The 17,412-nt window shown below is 39.6% G+C and overlaps 3 protein-coding genes and 1 long non-coding RNA gene across 5 annotated transcripts; 1 reads left to right on the top strand and 3 right to left on the bottom strand.

Annotated features, from left to right (window-relative positions):
• Nucleotides 1-327: 327 nt before the first annotated feature.
• On the bottom strand, nucleotides 328-4,516 carry LOC135581813 (E3 ubiquitin-protein ligase RHF2A-like). Its single transcript, XM_065081253.1, has 9 exons — nucleotides 4,309-4,516; nucleotides 3,835-3,975; nucleotides 3,665-3,711; nucleotides 3,189-3,251; nucleotides 2,987-3,095; nucleotides 2,492-2,874; nucleotides 2,292-2,399; nucleotides 1,858-2,210; nucleotides 328-461 (listed from the first exon to the last, which is right to left on the bottom strand). The coding sequence occupies exons 2-8, from the start codon at nucleotides 3,964-3,966 to the stop codon at nucleotides 1,928-1,930; spliced, it is 1,125 nt and encodes a 374-aa protein (XP_064937325.1). The 5' UTR covers nucleotides 3,967-3,975; nucleotides 4,309-4,516; the 3' UTR covers nucleotides 328-461; nucleotides 1,858-1,927.
• Nucleotides 4,517-6,692: 2,176 nt separating this feature from the next.
• Nucleotides 6,693-7,493, bottom strand: LOC103994335 (uncharacterized). Its single transcript, XM_009414659.3, has one exon. It carries the CDS (start codon nucleotides 7,436-7,438, stop codon nucleotides 6,935-6,937), a length of 504 nt encoding a protein of 167 aa, XP_009412934.1. The 5' UTR covers nucleotides 7,439-7,493; the 3' UTR covers nucleotides 6,693-6,934.
• A 561-nt stretch (nucleotides 7,494-8,054) lies between these two features.
• On the top strand, nucleotides 8,055-16,232 carry LOC108953638 (uncharacterized). Its single transcript, XR_010515510.1, has 3 exons — nucleotides 8,055-8,429; nucleotides 8,511-15,070; nucleotides 15,523-16,232. It is a non-coding gene; the product is annotated as an uncharacterized LOC108953638 (long non-coding RNA).
• Nucleotides 9,623-15,927, bottom strand: LOC135680703 (ABC transporter G family member 22-like). 2 transcript variants are annotated; one of them, XM_065194823.1, is made up of 10 exons: nucleotides 15,552-15,927; nucleotides 14,972-15,042; nucleotides 14,434-14,669; nucleotides 13,834-13,989; nucleotides 13,489-13,672; nucleotides 12,323-12,631; nucleotides 11,686-11,973; nucleotides 10,879-11,163; nucleotides 10,680-10,787; nucleotides 9,623-10,035 (listed from the first exon to the last, which is right to left on the bottom strand). In XM_065194823.1, the coding sequence occupies exons 1-10, from the start codon at nucleotides 15,925-15,927 to the stop codon at nucleotides 9,814-9,816; spliced, it is 2,235 nt and encodes a 744-aa protein (XP_065050895.1). In that variant the 3' UTR covers nucleotides 9,623-9,813. The 2 variants fall into 2 exon arrangements, with proteins under 2 accessions (XP_065050895.1, XP_065050896.1); XM_065194824.1 differs by lacking the exon at nucleotides 11,686-11,973.
• Nucleotides 16,233-17,412: the final 1,180 nt, after the last annotated feature.

The raw sequence follows: 17,412 nt of genomic DNA, 5'->3' as shown, positions 1-17,412 counted from the left end.
CTTCTTGCTGTGGTGGATTGCTATTTTATTGATGACGTGTCATATAAGATATATTTTGTTTGTACGACGGGGTTGGTAATGACGAGCATTTGCTACCGTCTTCCTTTATCCGCTTACTGACTCATATTGTTGTTTAACATATTATCTGCACTGTAACTCGAGGGTTCTAACCCAGATGAGCGACCCTAATATGGTGTGTGGATCACTGGAGAGGGTAAGAGTGCAGGGAAGCTGTGACACAACAAGTGACGGCCTCAGCCACCAATTCGAATTATCAGAAAGCAGTGACACAATAAGAAAAATAAAACAGATGCACATATCACCATAACGAGAACCATATCAATCAGCAAACTATCAGCGGTTCTACCTTTGAACCCTTATATCAGCACATCAGCTTGTCGTCGTTGCACGCCGACGTGTAGACCAAACCGCAGCTTATTCCATTGTTGGGATACCCCCCCCTATGGACATTGAGGTCAATGAATCATACATATTTTTATATCGATTTTGATACATCCATCTATACTATGTAAAAGCATTAAATGAAGCATACAAAACATCAGTATATAAAAAAAGAAGTCATTTTTTTCACATAAGACAACACAGCAATGCACACATAGGAGAATGCAGAACTAATAGTATCATAGATACATTATGCATGATGATAAGTCTCTGTCATGAGAATGCAGAACTAATAAGTCGGTACAAAGCAAAATATCCACCTTGGGCATGAGATACAGCATACAAATCCAATTAGCACAATATACATTAGGAGAGAGTGCTGAGTATGAACAGCAGCAGCAGCAAAGATAAGAGCCTTACTTTTTCAGATAACAGCTACAAATTTGTAATCCTTGGGAGTAAAACAACAAAACACTCACTATTGTAATATATGATAAAGAAAACCATAGTAAAGGAGATGCCAGAGGTAACTAAATTTGTCCAAGGAAAAACAACACATGTACATCAAATTCATCAACGCTGATTCCTCAATCATATATAACATGTATTTATTTATATACTGAATCCAGACTAACTCAAGGAACTTTGAGCTAACTCTTTTCTCCTTCAAATAATCCAGATCCTGCCAATTCCATGACAAAGGAAACTAGATTTCTCATGATTTGACCCTTATTGACTTGGTCTCTTACTATTTGTAATTTTTTTTACCAAGTTTGGAATCTTACACATGAAGACAACTCAAACTAGTACTCCAGCATATCAAAATCTCCACCGACAAGATAAAAATCTACAGTGACTAAAAACTTGACTCAAAGCAGATCTACTGTCTGCTAGATGTAACAAAAATCTGCTGACATGTATACTGCAGTGTTCGCTAACACTGAAATGATCCCTGGTCATAGACATCCACTGCACTGGTGCCCTTACCAGGGTCAGCCAGCCATTACCGCAAGCTTCCTCTCAATAACATCACTCAATCCTGTTAGCTCTGCCAATCCCTATTACATAAACCAACTTCACTCTTCGTTTATAAAATATTGGCTAGTGAAGCATCGGCAACCTCAATTCCACAGGACAGAGAACCAACAACAGTCACTTAATATATGAATTGCCAACCCAAAGGCATTGATCTTAGGATGGCCGTGCTTCAAATCAGTTCCAGCCACCTTCAAGCAAGCAAGACGAGCATTGAGCCTCACTAAGACAGACTCAAAAGTCCAGGCCAGTAGCAACTCAAAGTAAATGTACTTCTGATCTGAATAAACTATGAAACATAATAGCGCAACTAAGAATTCTGATGTTATTTTCCTGATCTCTATGACATGGATGGTCAACAAGGCAAAGGGGATTTCAAAAATGTAATTACAAAACATGCTGAAGCAGAAATGTATATACCTTTAATGTTGAAAGCTGGAGCATGCTCGGATCCTTCAAAATGAAAAATAGCTTAATTAGGACCTGTAACCTAAGAAGATGGTGTAGTGCCATTGTTTGGACGAGCACTTGCATGATTGACATTATCACCATCATTACTTTGTTCTACAACTGAGCACCCTTCAGCAACAGGTGAGGCAGAAGTACCAGCTGTTCTCTCTCTTGCATCCAAGCGCTCCATCATCCGTGACACAGTAGCAATTCCGACTCTAATTTCTCTCCTGACTTCAGAACCAATATCTGCCACAGGCCCATTACGTGAAAATAATCTCTCCCTCCATCCTTGAGTACTCTTAGTGATTGATTCCTTGTACCTAATTGTCCAAAGTACAAAGGACACAATTAGCATCTGCATTCCCAGAGAACAAGCATTATATCTATAAGCTTCAAAGTACCTCATCGAGACAGCACTCAAGTGAGATTTCAGGGATCCTGAGAAGGATTGGAAGTCTGATGGCCCTGGTCCAACTTGGTGAACTCGAGATGATTGGCCAGCAGGTGTCCTATATAAAAGTGATGATTAGAACACTACCGTAACCGAAGTGAAGCGAAAAATACACATGGACATTCACAAATATATAGTCCTAAAGATCACCTTGGACATGAAATGCTTGACCTCATCTGACTATTGCGGGCCTCAGATGTCAATGTAGCTACCTCACTTGCATGAGTTGGGGCAACACTTGTTAGTTCAGAAAATTCCCCTACTAGAGTAGCGGGGGGCATTGTTGGGTTAGCAGCAACTATTGCAGGAGCAACTTCATTTTCTCCTCTTGGAGGAGAGGAAGAAGATATGGAGCCCACAGAAGCTGCATCTGAATTTGTAGAGAAAACCAGGTACTGTGGACGGCCATGAGATCCTGATCTAACCCGACCTTCTCTTCCAGCAATGTGGTGTGCCCTTCCCATGGAAGCAGCAGCAGCTAAGTGCTGAAAAATACGCTCTTCAATTTCGGCATGACTTCCACCAACAGGCAACTGCAACAAATTTTGAGAAAGAAACATTCCTTATGTGAAAGGAAAGAAACCTTTTACAATTATGTCCAACAATTCAAGGGTATAAATCACATCAAATTACATAACAACCCACATGATGCAATTCAAAATCTCCAAAAGCTGGATGCTGAATTATGGTGGTAGTCTTTGTATTATCAACTTTAAAGCTCCTCTCCCACTCTACAGCCTCCAGTAACTCTTGGCTGACACAACCAATGTCCAATAAAAATCAGAACCTTTAAGTTGCAAGAATAGTCTAGGCACATACCACAAAACCACTTTGGTTTAATATGAACCTGGTGGGATCCTTTAAACTGATGCGCTGCCAACACATTGGGCATTGGGAGCTTCTCTGACACCTAAAATTGAACAGAAAATAAAGAAAACTTGAATTGAAAGAAACATAGTTCCAAACAAAGAACACATTCAAGAGGATAAAATAAGGAACATAGTTATTTCAATAATACTGTAGAAGAAACCAGCTTATGACGCTGATGACACCCAACATTAACCAACAACCAACAGAGAGCCGCCAAAAACATGCCCAAACTTATTTATCTACTGCAAGAAAACGCATCCCGAGACAAGTAGACAAACCACTGCAGCAAACTACTATGGGAGATGATTCCCTTGAACGAAGCTATGAAGGTTGTTTTCTTCGATTATAGAGTTCCACATGACTATTTTCTAGATGCTTAATAAGAACATGGTTGGCACGACTTCAGTGACCCAGGAAGAACAGTAATAACAGAGAATGCAAGGAAGACAATACCATTCAAGAATACACTGTAGATGGAACTCATGCCTGCAACTAGTAACCTGAAGAAAAACATATAGAGCAAATTAGAAGAAAAAATCGAGCGATTAAGAAAAGGTGAAGAAAGAACGTTTCGATCACTTACAAATTACTGAAGAAAAAAAATAATCTAAAGTACCGCCTACCGTTGATGGATCACTTTCACAGAATGCTTCAAGGCAGATGCTGCATGCATCATCACAAACATCCTGAATACCTCCTTCCATAAAAGCCACGGCCGAAGACAAATGGCTCTCCATCTTTGCAGTCTCATCCATTATCAAACCCTAAATCAGTACCTCGTACCAGTTAGAAGACAAAGGCCAAGGCTATAAATCATTCAAGACAAGCCAGTCAACATTTGTTATGAAGCACAATCAACACAAACGGCACACACCGATCAAAAACAGCCGTGCAAGGCGGCATCTATACCGCGATCATACCGAGACTCCCTCTATTCGGCAAGAGCAGCGGGAAACACAGCCTCTAAATCATCAAAAATCAGAGAACCAAGGGGGAAAGAAGTACGATCGACGATTGAGTGGAACCACAGGCAGAACGGAATCAGACGAGGATCCGGGACGAATCGGATCCGAAACAAACAAGCAACGACAGAATACCTCCGACGAATCGGCTCAAGAGCAGAGTTGGGCGGATCGAGAATCCGCAACGGCGACCGTGAGGCAGCTAGAGTTTGGGTAGTCGACGATGCGATCTCGCTTCATTGGATACCGATCAAGAAACCCTAGCGAAGGAGAGAGAGAGGAGGAGGAGGAGGAAATCGCGTTTCAGAGTGCTTCTTTCCCGTCTCGCTCTCTCTCCGTTCTCGCTACTTCTATGACACTAACTAATAAGGGGGGAAGAGAGACGGCGCGCGTCTTTCAATTATCGAGACGATTACCGTAACAGATTCCGTTTAGCCGTGAAATGGATATTCCCAAGAGGGAATCTACCAATTAAAACCCGACGGAATCTGTTGCAACCGTACGTTTGTTGGAACGGTTGCCGATCACCTCAAGCTAAACTTACGTGGTCGTTTTAGGTTCGACGCAACATTGCATTTAAAATCGTGCTGATGGAATAGATTAAGCCCGAGTATAATGAACGGTCATGATCGAGATTGACTACGGCTTTAGACCTTTGTATTAAACCGACGATCGTGATTAACGCCTAAAAATGTACAACTTTATGCGGTGAGTTGGCATGGTTTAGTCTGGATCATACGGTCCATGTGAATCTTTAGGGAAATGAAAAATCGAGGGACAATATCGATCGAAGTTCGAATCTCGAGATCTCATTACGTTCGTGGTCAATCGGAGGTGGGGCTCGATTGGTCATGTCTCCGGCACGCTACCTACATAATAGGCTTGGGTTAAGGGGGAATTCTCGACTCGAACTCCTTTGATGTTTAAGTTTGTAATTGGATTGTTGTGGTATTTGAGATTCAATCTCTCTGGCTTTTATACTTGGAGAGTCAACTCGAAGATATGCTGACCATTTATTGCTCATCGTGCCCCATTCAACGTGGCCATGTGAGCGATCGACCCATACGTTCCTGATGGTGTGGATCGGTTTGTGCGGACCTCTACTATGCAGTGCCAACTCATACAGTCCAAGCAGCACGAAGTTGATCATGCAACATTTGTTGGGTTAGCCATTCTCCACACATGGCAGGTTGTTCCATGTCAGCTCCTTGGAGGCTGTCCTGTGTCGCTCTACATTTAGTGCGAGGATATTCTTTATTAGCTTGTAAATTTAAGTTCAATACGATAAAATTGACCATAGCCATTTATGATCTACTCAACTAATTAATGTCAATTTATCATGAGTAAGATCAATTGGAGTCGAGGATGGTAAGTTTAGATAGATGTGATCTTGACTTGGGATGCAATTGGGGTTCACATTCCAATTGGGTGAAAGTAGTAGTTAGGTAAGGATACGAAAGATCTCACCAACGTTAAAGCTAGTTCGAGAAAAGTCAAGTCAAAATTGGTAGGCATCAGGTCAACGATCCAATCGATCCATCCAACTTATTGTGTTGACCATGAAATTTGATACTAGGAATATGATATGGAAGGAATGCAGTTTCAAGAAATCATTAATTATTATTATTATTTTTATCTCAATGGCCTAATTACATATTATTTTTAATTAGTTGATAGGAGAAGTTTGTGCTTTCAAAAGTTACATAAATTTATTCTCTTTTTTTTTTATAAAATTATTTTTTAATCATTAATATCTATTTAGGATTAATTATATATTAGTTCATATAATTAGTTATCTTTACTATTTCAGTCCCTATATTTTCAAAAGTTACTGAGATCACTTTACAAGATTAAAAAATAATTTTATAAAATTAAAAATTAAGAAAAGAGAAACATTTTATTAAAGTAATGAGATTACATATTTCACTTTTATAAATATAAAAATTTTAATATAATTTTTGAAAATGTAAAAAATAAAATACTAATAATAATTAATTGTATGGGATAATATAATATAATATAATTAACCTCTCTGTTCATAACGCCTACATATTTCCATCAAACGTTAGTGGTGTCACTGGTCTCTAAGATCAGTCTGTTTCCCAAGTCCCTGCCGCAAACACCATATGTTTTCAGAGGACGCAGATGAATCAGATGCCAAGGCCTCTCTCGTTCCTCTGCCACAAGAACAAATGCCACAGAATAAACTCGGTAAGAACAGGAAACCATGTCAATTTTCTTGCAAGGAAAGGTTCCAATTCCAGCTACGCTGAAAGCGACGCTGGTGTTTGACGTCTCCTTGGTGGGAGAAGATGATACCGTGCTGACCAATACTTCTATTTCACACGTATAAACCAATGAGATGCCTGAAAATTCATGTTGGAATTTTTGATCTGAAAAGAAATTTATGCTGTATATGAGTTTTGTTTGATTTCAGGGGATCTGTTTCTCGTTGAAAGGAGCTTTGATCACAAAATCAAGATCGGACTTTTACAACCAAAATGCGATCTTTTTCTCGATGAATTAAACACGGAGTTCATGCACTTTTAGTCCATGTCTTTTATAACAATAGATTCATATTTCGAGTGGATTCAATTTCTCTTTGAAATGTACAAGAGGATGTCAATTGGAAGCAGAGATCCTGAAAAGATACCACCTTTGGTTGGGACATCGAACGCTTCTCCTCTGTTTCTCCATGCGAGAGGGGCAAAGTTCTGAGTTTTTAATCCTTTCCCTTCTCGAGAGAGGCACGGCGACCCCACTACTCCTTCTGCGAAGGGCTCCGCCAAAACCCCGCGCTGTAGAACCTCTTCGACATCTCCTTCTCCAACGCCAACACCTCCGGCGACGCCACCTTCACTGGCCACGCCTCCTCGGCTTCCAGCGCCACCAGAAGAGACCCCGAATAGATACCGAAGTCGTCGTCGTCGAGGGAGCCAACTCTGTTCCGAAAGAGCCCGGCTTTCCTCTTGCCGAAGCCGGCGCCATGCTTCCTCTTGTGCCGCAGGGCCCGACGGACGAGCCCTGCCGGCAATTTGACGGCCGCGGTGAACAGGAGGTTCGCAAGGCCGCAGGGGCAGCAGCAGACGATGGCCGCGCACTCCGCCGCCGTCTCCCCGGCCGCCTCCGCCAACCGGGCTCCCAGCTTCGGCTTCTGTTTCTCCTTCGCGATCAGCTGCCACCGTCGGCCGGGAGGAAAGGCTACAGAGGATAATCCGGTTTGCGGAGGCATCATCTTGGGAGGGTCGGACGGCTTGCGTGCCATCTTCCCCTCCCTTAGGCTTCCGACCTTTACGTTCCCGTTTTAGCCGTTTTGGAAGACGACGATAGCCACAGGAAAAACGAGTCTTTATAGGCCCGGTGGATCGGTATACGATGGTACCATGAACCCCCGAAGCAGGATAATCTACTGCTTATTCCGCCACGTGGACATCGATAAACGATGGACAACGTTAATATTTTTGCTTCGCGGGCATAGGAGATGTGAAACAGAACGACTGGCGAGGGGCTGAGGACCGAGTTGGAGACCGAGTCGTCACCGGGATTGGTGAGTGCTCGGCCGGCGATATCCACGAGTTGAAGGGTAGGTGCCAATGGGTGCATGACATACCGGTAGATATCGATTACCTTCCTTCGTGTGGCGGTGTCGAATAAGAACGAATCTGACACGCAATTCAGGGAAAAGATAAATCCCAAACATCCATAAACCCCTTGAGTACCCGTTCATATGCGCCAAATTGGCGGTCAGATCGCCTGGGTACTTTCGTGGGTCATCTACTTTCGTATGTCACTATATATATACGTATGTATATATATATATATATATATGTATGTATATATATATATGTACATGTATGTATATATAGGCCATATGGTTGTCTTCCTCGCGGTGGCCTCGAATGATTCTGATGTAACCACATTTCGTCAGGGGATCCTACGAATTTTGGCATGAACTCTCGTCGATTGTGGAGGAGAACCTGTGGCCCTCTCTCCCCCATGCTTGTGTCGGGTCTCAGCTTCTCGCCTCCCTCTCCAGCACTTGACGCCGATGGATTTGGCCGCCGGAGCAGGAACTTAGGGTTTCCTCCTCCTTGGTCGATGGAGTGCTTTGGGACTGGTCGGCGGGTTGGATGGATGGTGGCAGCAACTCATCTATCTAGAAGCCTATGATTCCTCAAGCGGCTCTAGATACTACGAGAGGGATGAACCTACTTTTTTGTGCTGGTTCGTTGGTGATGCTTGGTTTTAGCGACAAGGTGAGATATTGCTCCTGTTTGTTGAAATTTAACTTACATTTTTTGTTGAATTTTTAAGCCTTGTTCTTGCCTCCTTCCTAGGGAGCTGCCTTTTATTGTCACTGTTAGTGCTGATTGAAATTGACATGGAAAACAAAGGAAGAACTGATGGAACCATCACATAGCTAAGAAAAGGACAGTCATTTGATCCGGTGTCTGAACTAATGGTTAAACGGCATGACTATTGAACCATCACATGGTTTCGGAAGAAATTTCAGAATTTGGAATCTTAAATGGTCTCCGATTGATTATGTTAGTGCACGATGCATATGTTGATGAATATGACTATGTAGCACCGGCAGAAGTTCAGTGATGATTGCCATTAAGCATGTACGATATAGGTTCAAAGATTTGATTGCTTGTCAGATCCAAAGCATCCAGAATGCTGCTGCTTATGCTCTGTGTTTGTTGGTACTACTGTAAGCATACACGGGAATCACATAACTGGCTCGTTGACATTCAACCCTTGGAAAACACAACTAGGGTTTTTCCATCCTAAATTCTAGTGGGTAAAACAATGTATTTCGCGCCAATAGAGTTTATATCTAGGGCTTCAGAATTTCTTTGTTTCTTGACAGAAGATTCTAAAATGTTCTAACTAGTTTCTGGTTGTGTATGGTTTTTCTGTTTTCTCCCGGTAGGTTCAATTTTGACATTTGCTGCTTTTGTGGACATCCTCCAAGTTGTGAAATATGAATTATTATTTTGTATAGGGATCTTCAAAATTGTATTTCTAGATAGTAGTTCTATTGTAAGGAATTATGTCCTTCCTTGCTGAATTGAGTTAATTAATATCCGACAAGCATCTTTACTTGAATGGCAATTTAGATTGCTTTTGGTTGAAAGTTTAAAAGGCATTTGAATTTTAGTTAGGTTTTTCAACATCTTTAGTTTACGTTCAATGACCTGTAATTCATTTGTCTATTTTCTGGGATGTTTCTCTTCTGGATAACAAGGCAATATCATAATTTCAAATATTTTTCTACGCATCCTTTATCATGTAAGTATAACCATTCTTTAGTTCTCTTCTACATGATGTTCTTAATAAAATTAGTGCTATGTGTAGTATAGACACATTGAGGCTATTGGTTTAAACAAATTTTAGGTTCCAATATCTTCTTACGTCTGCAACTAATTTTCCCGTGAGGAAAATATTTGCACAATTTTTGCTCAACCTCTTCATTTCATATCTTCTAAAGCATGATGCTTTACAAATTCCAAATGATGGATAGTATAGAAATTAAAATCTCTACTAAAAGTCCTTTTTTGCATCCTTCTCTTTGGGCTTGGGTCTTTCCAAACTTTGATTTGCTGGAGATGAAAAATTTCCTCCGTGCATTCTTGCTTAAGCAGCATGATGAAGATTCATTCTTCTTAGGGAAATGTATGCCAAGAGTCGGTAACCAAACACCATTGCTATCATGGCTCCAACTTCTATAACACCATTGTTGAGGTGAGTAACATTTAGAGAGAGTGGTGCTTGGTCATACTGCACCTTGAGTAAGAGTCTGTAAGTGTGATAGTTGAAAGACATGTAGCGGACCCATGATATGAATACTGGAACCCTCTGCAATTATTAGTACCATGTTATCTATTTTGATCAATCTACTATGAGAAAAACAAAATGTGTCACATTTGTTTATAGGTTTCCTTTTTCCCCTTAATAATGTCAAACAGGAGAAAAATATTTCATACATGTTGCTTAAATCTTTCATGATTTTACCTAAGTGGAGGAGAAAGATTGTGCAAATGCCTCAAAAACATCCATGATTACTATTTAACACAAAAGTTAACATACATTGTGTTTTTGCTTGTGAACTTTTGTGCCATACTGTTTCTACTGAGGGGCAAGGGCAATTCTCCTATCATCATCCAGAAAGTTGCATTTGAGAAGTCTTTTCTGGAGCTTTTTTTTCTCTGCCACTTAATATTCTTGTCTTTGGAAAGTTGCTAGTAATATTCATCTAATATTTGTTCTGGTTATTTGAGATCATTGTTAGTACTAATTTCTTATTATATTATTGTTATTAGTTCTTTAAAGCTATTAGAATCTTTCTCTCTAGTCCATGCAATGACATGAATATTTTTTATCTGAAAAATATGTGTTTCTATTGTAGAACAAAACAAAAGTCTTTGATGAAAATGTGATGATTCATAATTTTGCTTATATTGATTAAGATATTCTCCTGTAAAGCATGAGATAACCCTTACCTTCACAAAAAATCCACCAGCAAGCATAAAGGTCATTACTGTAACTGAAGCTAAAGTAGTTGCCTTCTTGACGTCCATTAGTGAGGCTCCGATTGCCAATCCTAGTCCCTGCACAGAAGATAAACTCTATATAACCGACACCTTGATGACATATGACAGATGCTGCTTCTAGAAATATACTATTTTTTGTCCTGCATACCTGGGCAGCAACAATACTGAGAAATACAATTAACATAGTAAGAAAGAAGGCCTCCACACTCTGCCTTAATGCTGCCATGAAATATACAATTAGCAGGAATATTATTGGTAGGAACAGGTCCAGCGGCAAATCGCTTGTTGTCCTGGCCATGAAATAAGCGCTTAGCCTGTACATGTCAACTGCTCTTTCCTTATTTAACATTGCTCTTTCTTGTGGAAATGTAAAGATTGCCGTGAAAACCGGGAAGAAGCCCCAAAAGACAGCAATAAAGAACAACAATCCTGCCTGCATATTAGATTTTGAATGGGCTATTAGCTGCCACTTACATTTGAAGAAGATTTAAGTAAATTCTTGCTCATAATTGCTATATACATTATAATTATATTATTCTTTTATCAGTTCTCGTTGAATGCTTTTAAGAATTCTATTTGCATAATAGTATAGCCATTCCTTGGAGATGTCTCAACTGTAAAATTGGGATTTGTTTGACAATTTATTTAGAATGACTACAATATAAATCATGATTAACTTGCATAAGTTATTTGTAGCTAAATAGGTTACTAATGTTTGACATACAAATTTGCAAAAGTTACAGACATTAAACGATAGACCTAAATATCAACACAAAACCATTGGCAAATCTTTATCTCATGCATAAATATTAGATCATTGGTTGTGATATTAAAACTATATAAGCAGAAGCCGATGATAAACTGAACTACACGCTGTTATACACAAGCTATTTCTACTAGTCAGCCTGTCTGGAATTACTATTTCTATAGTACAGGATGGAAATGGTTTTTTTACCTGATCTTGCAGACCTTTTGGGGTTGTGCTATCGGAGTGCCACCAAAGTAAACCTAGGATTACTGCAGTTGCAATAACTTGAGTGATTCTCATCCAACTTAGGTAATCATGTCGTCTTTCTTTTAATCCTCTCCAAAACAATATGGAGTACTGTTGCAACCAGCTTGCACCCCAATCTCTTCTTGGTGATGACACAGTGACCTTCAAATCTTCACTTATAGGAAGAGGTGCCATTAACTTCTTTTTTTCCTTAACTGCAACTCTAGTCTCATAGGCCTCCACCAGGTACTGTTTTAAAGTTTTTATGAAAGTCAAAAGATAATAGTTTTTTTTATGAATGCAAAATATGGCAATATAAATAGATGTGGGTTTATCATAAATCTCCTATGTGCTAATCTTTTGTCCATTTGATTGTTACCCTGATAAGTGTCACCAGATGTTACCCTTTCATTGTTGAGAAATATTTTGTTATATGAACATTAAATATCTATATAAAATTGTCAAAAGCATATGTAGTTGTAAGAAGGAAGTATCATTTTTTCCAATCAGGGTTGGTTTCTTTTATTTTTAATAATTATGCTGATTGTAATTTGTTATTGAAAAATGCATGCTTTTAAGATCAGGGTGCTAAACTTACCTCATGCACATCTTTTGGAGATGGCTTGTCGTTTCTTATATCGCTTCCAAGGTTTTCTATCTGCACTTTATCCTCTAGCTCTGAAGGTATTGAAATATCATTTGTGTTGCCATTAGCAAGATCAAGTAGGAATTCTGCTGGGTTCATTGCAATGAGAGGAGAACACCCAATTGTTGAAAAGTAGACCAGTGCTTCTGATGCTTTCCCGAAATATAACAAACTACCTTTTCCAAGAAGGATCAGTTTATCAAATCTATGAAAAAGTCTGCTAGATGGCTGATGAATTGTGGTTAGAACTGTTCTTCCAGCCTGAGGTAGGATAAAAAGATGCCATGAGTCAGACAATGATGTAAAATCTCTTGCATGTTTACTGATATCCATCGTATTCTTCTAACTTGAGTAAAGTAGCTTGTAGGGGCACCAATCATGATTGTTTTATATTATGTTGCAAGTTAAAGCACTTTGTGTTGTTGGTTGGTCTCCCATAGAAGTTCTCTTTCTTCATTGATATTTATTTTTTATATTTTTGTTTCTGATAGGTCTATGAACTATTTTTATGCAAGTAACGAGCAACTCACTACGTTAGACTTCCCTGTTATATGATCATATTTACTTCCTTTTTCCAATCTATGCCTTTTACCATTGTTATGAACTTTCCTTAGCAGAGCTTGTTCAGTGAACTTATTCTGTCTCACTGCAAATACAAATAACTACTTTACATGTGGAAAATATACTCATTGTTGACATATCGGATTGTATGTTCATGAAATTTATGCATACCACTCTCTAATTTTAGAATGAGTAGAAACAACATGGAACTCATCTATTGAGGCCATTGTGTTAAAAAAAAGTGAGAGAATTTAGGGCATATCCATTGTGTGCAAGGCCGAAAGTCTGAACACTGACTGTGGCATGGCCTTAATATTCTGACATACATTCTTTCACTAAACAAGTTCAAGGGGCTCTTTTTGCTGAGAATATATTTAGGTATAACCTTTTGCACCTATATTTTCTCCCCACTTGGAGAATAACTTTCAGTGGTATACCAGCTTTCAGATTACAATTCATTTAGGTATCACTGACTTTCTGGAGTGACACACAATCTAGATGTATGCTACAGTTGTTTAACTACCACATAAATAAATAAATACATATGCTGTGCTTACCTCGGCTATGTCACGCAAAACTTGCATTATTCTTAGGGCTGTTGTTGAATCCAAACCAGAGGTGGGTTCATCAAGAAGCAGCAAAGATGGGTTAATAATAATTTCATTCCCAATAGAGACCCTCTTCCTTTCACCTCCTGAGACTCCTCGTACAAAAGATCCTCCAATCATGGTGTCTTGGCACCTGCCATTGTTATCAAAATTAGGAAGATCGAACACCCTCTGAGTTGGCAACATAGGCAAGTTCTCTTCCGGCTTTTCAAAGTAGACAACATCCAGTAATTGCACCTCAGAGGAGCTTTTTACTGGATATGGCAGGAAATAGCTTGAAGACTGGGAGGTTACCTTTCAAGTCCTAGCTCATAGATGACATCCATTGCCCTCTCCTCCTTCTGCTGTCTACTCATTTTGTTTGGAAGACGAAGGAGAGCTGCATAAGTTAGTGTTTCTCTCACAGTAAGATGTGCAAAGAGAACATCATCCTGAGTCACAAATCCTATCCTGCCAGGTGAATGCAATTGTTCGATCTTATTGTGATTCATAACATATAAGCAAGCTGAAGGACATCTTAAGAGGAAGTATCAATCGCTAAGATATTAAAAAAGAAGAACATGAACATGTCTTCTTTTATGTTACAGAAATTACTTACATTCTCCACTCAAACACAATTCAAATTGTACATGATTTCCAAAGACTGCTATTAAGGACAAAGCATTATGATCATCTTCTTCTAGTTTTCTTTTTTCTTTGATTTAAGCAGAGTAGCCATCCTATCTGACAATAAAGTGTTAATGTATTGATGGTTATTTTTTGAGAGAAGTTTATATGTGTGCTTACTTTATGCAGGTTCCTAGAAGTACATCCATGCAGGTGTTTTTGTTCCTCATTCAGGTTGACTTGTTAAAGACAATATGCAATTTAATTGTTTTCATAGTGCCTTTTTACCTGCGCTTTAGAGACTTGGTGTATGGTTCGTCATTGTAAGTTATGGTTCCTTCGACCAAATTGCCACGTATCCTTCCTCCGAGGAGGCTCAGGAGAGTGGTTTTTCCGCTACCAGAAGGTCCCATTAGGGCTAGAAGCTCTCCGGGGCTCGCTGAACCTGTAATTCCGTTGAGGATATCTTTCTCAGTGGTTGTTGTTACTCCTTTGAGGATTACCTTGTATCTAACCTCTGTAAACTGCAACATTAACGAAAGAAAGTAGCGATAGAAATACTTTTCAGTGGTTATCGTCCAGACCTGACTAAATTAGCTTGTACGAATGCTTATAGACTCTCAGATGCTTGCTCAGATTTCAGTCCTCTGATTAAGCTGATCTGAGAACATACAGCAGGATTAAGGTGGTGTCACATTGACGCTTCAATTGACAATAGACATCCACTAACTATTCTGTTCTTCTGGAACTATGCCTTTATTCCAACTTTCTTTAGAAAAGGAAGTTTCAGCAATGACTGAATTATATACCTCTGGATTGGGATTACCTTTATATATATTGGCACAGTTGGCTCTGATATTATCTTTTTCTTCATGTGTCCAGCCTCTGGATCCTTTCCTGCAAGATGAGGATTTTATTTGACAAGGTCATTTTGCAAATCATTTCAGTTTGATGTTAATATTTTTAAAGATACAAATGGATAATAATAAAATTTCGTAAAATTCTAGATTCTAGGTAAGTGCAAGTATTTGTTCAATGTTTTTCGCACATGCTATTGTTGAAATGTATTATCAATCTGTTGCATGTTTGTATAAATCTAGTGCATCGTGATGCAAATATTGTTCCAAAGTTTTGTTTTAGTGCAACCATCTACCATGTCTCATCGATCATTACACGTGAAGATTAGAAACTTCAATCATCATATGTTTCACAATATTTGTCGGTGCTTATGAAATTTCCTATTATTTTATTGCATGCTTGTACACATCTAGTGACCGTTTAATTTTTGCAAACTGGTCAAAATTTGTCCTGAAGTTCACATGTACCAGTTTTTAGTTTTTATTACACTTGACTAAGCATAAACTTTCACCTTTTCAGTGGTTGAAGAAAAATGAATGAAAGGTTACCATTGTCATCATCACTGAAAGACCTCAGATCCGCAATGATGTCTTCGGGAGGGGCAGTGAAGCCGGTGAATGAAAAGGAGAAGCCCAGACTGGCACTGGAAGCTCTGCTCAAGGCAGCACCGCTGCTCACATCCTCCAAGTCTAGCTTCAGCTGTCCGCTCCGTGACTTCCGACTGTGGTGCCCGACTTTCCTCCCTGGTGAAGTTCCCACTGTTTTCTTCCCAAAGCTCGACTTCCTGGATAAGCTCGGCTCCCCATTAGTGTTTGAGGTCAGAATCGTTTCGGCAGAGGCCGTGCGGCTTATCGACTGTGACGCTGCAACCTTCTCCAGTTGGTCCGACTTTGTCCTACCGATCATCGATGTAACCGAATCCATCTTTCAACACAACGGTACTGCTGTTAGTTATCTGCATTCGACGGTCAGTCAGATACTCCCACATGCTTGATTCAAAAAGGAGACATGGAGAATTCAGATCTATTTCCATTTCAGACTGAGTTAAAAGGACAAGAAGGCGCCAACTCTTTTTTTTTTTTTTTTTTAATCTTTCCTGATGCAGTGATGTCACCTATCAAACTATTAGTCTTTTTGTTTTCTCCTGTGTGTGTGTGTGTGTGTGTAAGGAATATTGTTTTTCCACTATATTTGATATGACACATCTTTTGAAACTAAGCACAGAGAAATCTTTTCTTTCAACATGTATTGTGATTACTATATGTCATAACTACTACAGCTTGTATGTGGTGGGATCATTCCTAACAGTTGTTTAGCCCATACCATAATCCTACAGATAGTACAAGTAGCTCTGAAATATTATACATGACATGTCATGCATGCAACCAAGAAGATAAATTGTGAAGTATATATATATGATCACTGTTATTTCTCATAAAAGCAAGATCAAAACAAGAGAGAGAGAGAGAGAGAGTAGGAATCATTGTGAGTTGGAAGGAAGACAAGAGCACACAAATAAACAGTACCTACCTGGGTGTGAGGAAGTAGAGAAAGAGGTGTGTGATATAGCTGGTCGAGCGAGGAAGAGGAAGGTGAGGGTTAGCTCGATGCCACCCATCCGTCTTCTCTCTTCTTCTCTTATAAAGACGACCTCCTTCACACACCACCACAGCGTCGTGCGGTGCAGGGAACCGAGGGTTAATTCACGGAAAAGCCCCTGACGTTGTGACGGTATTATGGCCACCGCCTCCACTAATTTCTTCCCTTACGAAGGCCTAACAAAACAATGTGGTCGCCGACGCCTCTGCTTCTGCTTCTTCCTCGCAATGGAAACCGGTGCTTTTGCTTTCTTCAGCCAAGGATGGACACACCCACCATCCATCATCATCATCATGCTCTTTCTCTTAGTACTCGCGTCATGAACTTTCAAAGCGTTGGATACTTCGATTTTGACTTATAATCGAACTGTTGTTAATTTTGACCAATTTAATTCGTATTCGTCGATTTCATATCCTCCTCAATATGCAGCTCTCTCTCTCTCTCTCTCTCTGGTGCTGACAGCCGCATGTCACCGGAGGAAGGAAAGTCCAAGCTGACGAGTTGTCAAAGATATCAAGACGAGATGCGGTCGAAGACCGCCAAAGAGATACGAAATCAAGGCAAAACCAAACAAAGAAGAAAAAGTCTTTGTGTGATCAATCACAGAGGGCAACACTCAAAAAATCTTATGATCTTTTTTCTCCCCTGTCTTCTTCATTTTTATCTCAAGCGAAAAATAAAAGACAAAAATATGCTTTTGAGGACAATGATTAATTACGATTACACAAACGCAAGTTTTGAGCCCACTATTATTTTTCTCAAATAACTAAAAAACAAATATTGCTGAATCTCCCTTTCTTGCTTATGTTG

Source organism: Musa acuminata, chromosome BXJ1-8 (genome assembly GCF_036884655.1).
Source record: "Musa acuminata AAA Group cultivar baxijiao chromosome BXJ1-8, Cavendish_Baxijiao_AAA, whole genome shotgun sequence".
Lineage (NCBI taxonomy): Eukaryota > Viridiplantae > Streptophyta > Magnoliopsida > Zingiberales > Musaceae > Musa > Musa acuminata.
The sequence above is the reverse complement of the archived record's forward strand: the minus strand, read 5'-3'. Positions and strand labels throughout refer to the sequence as shown.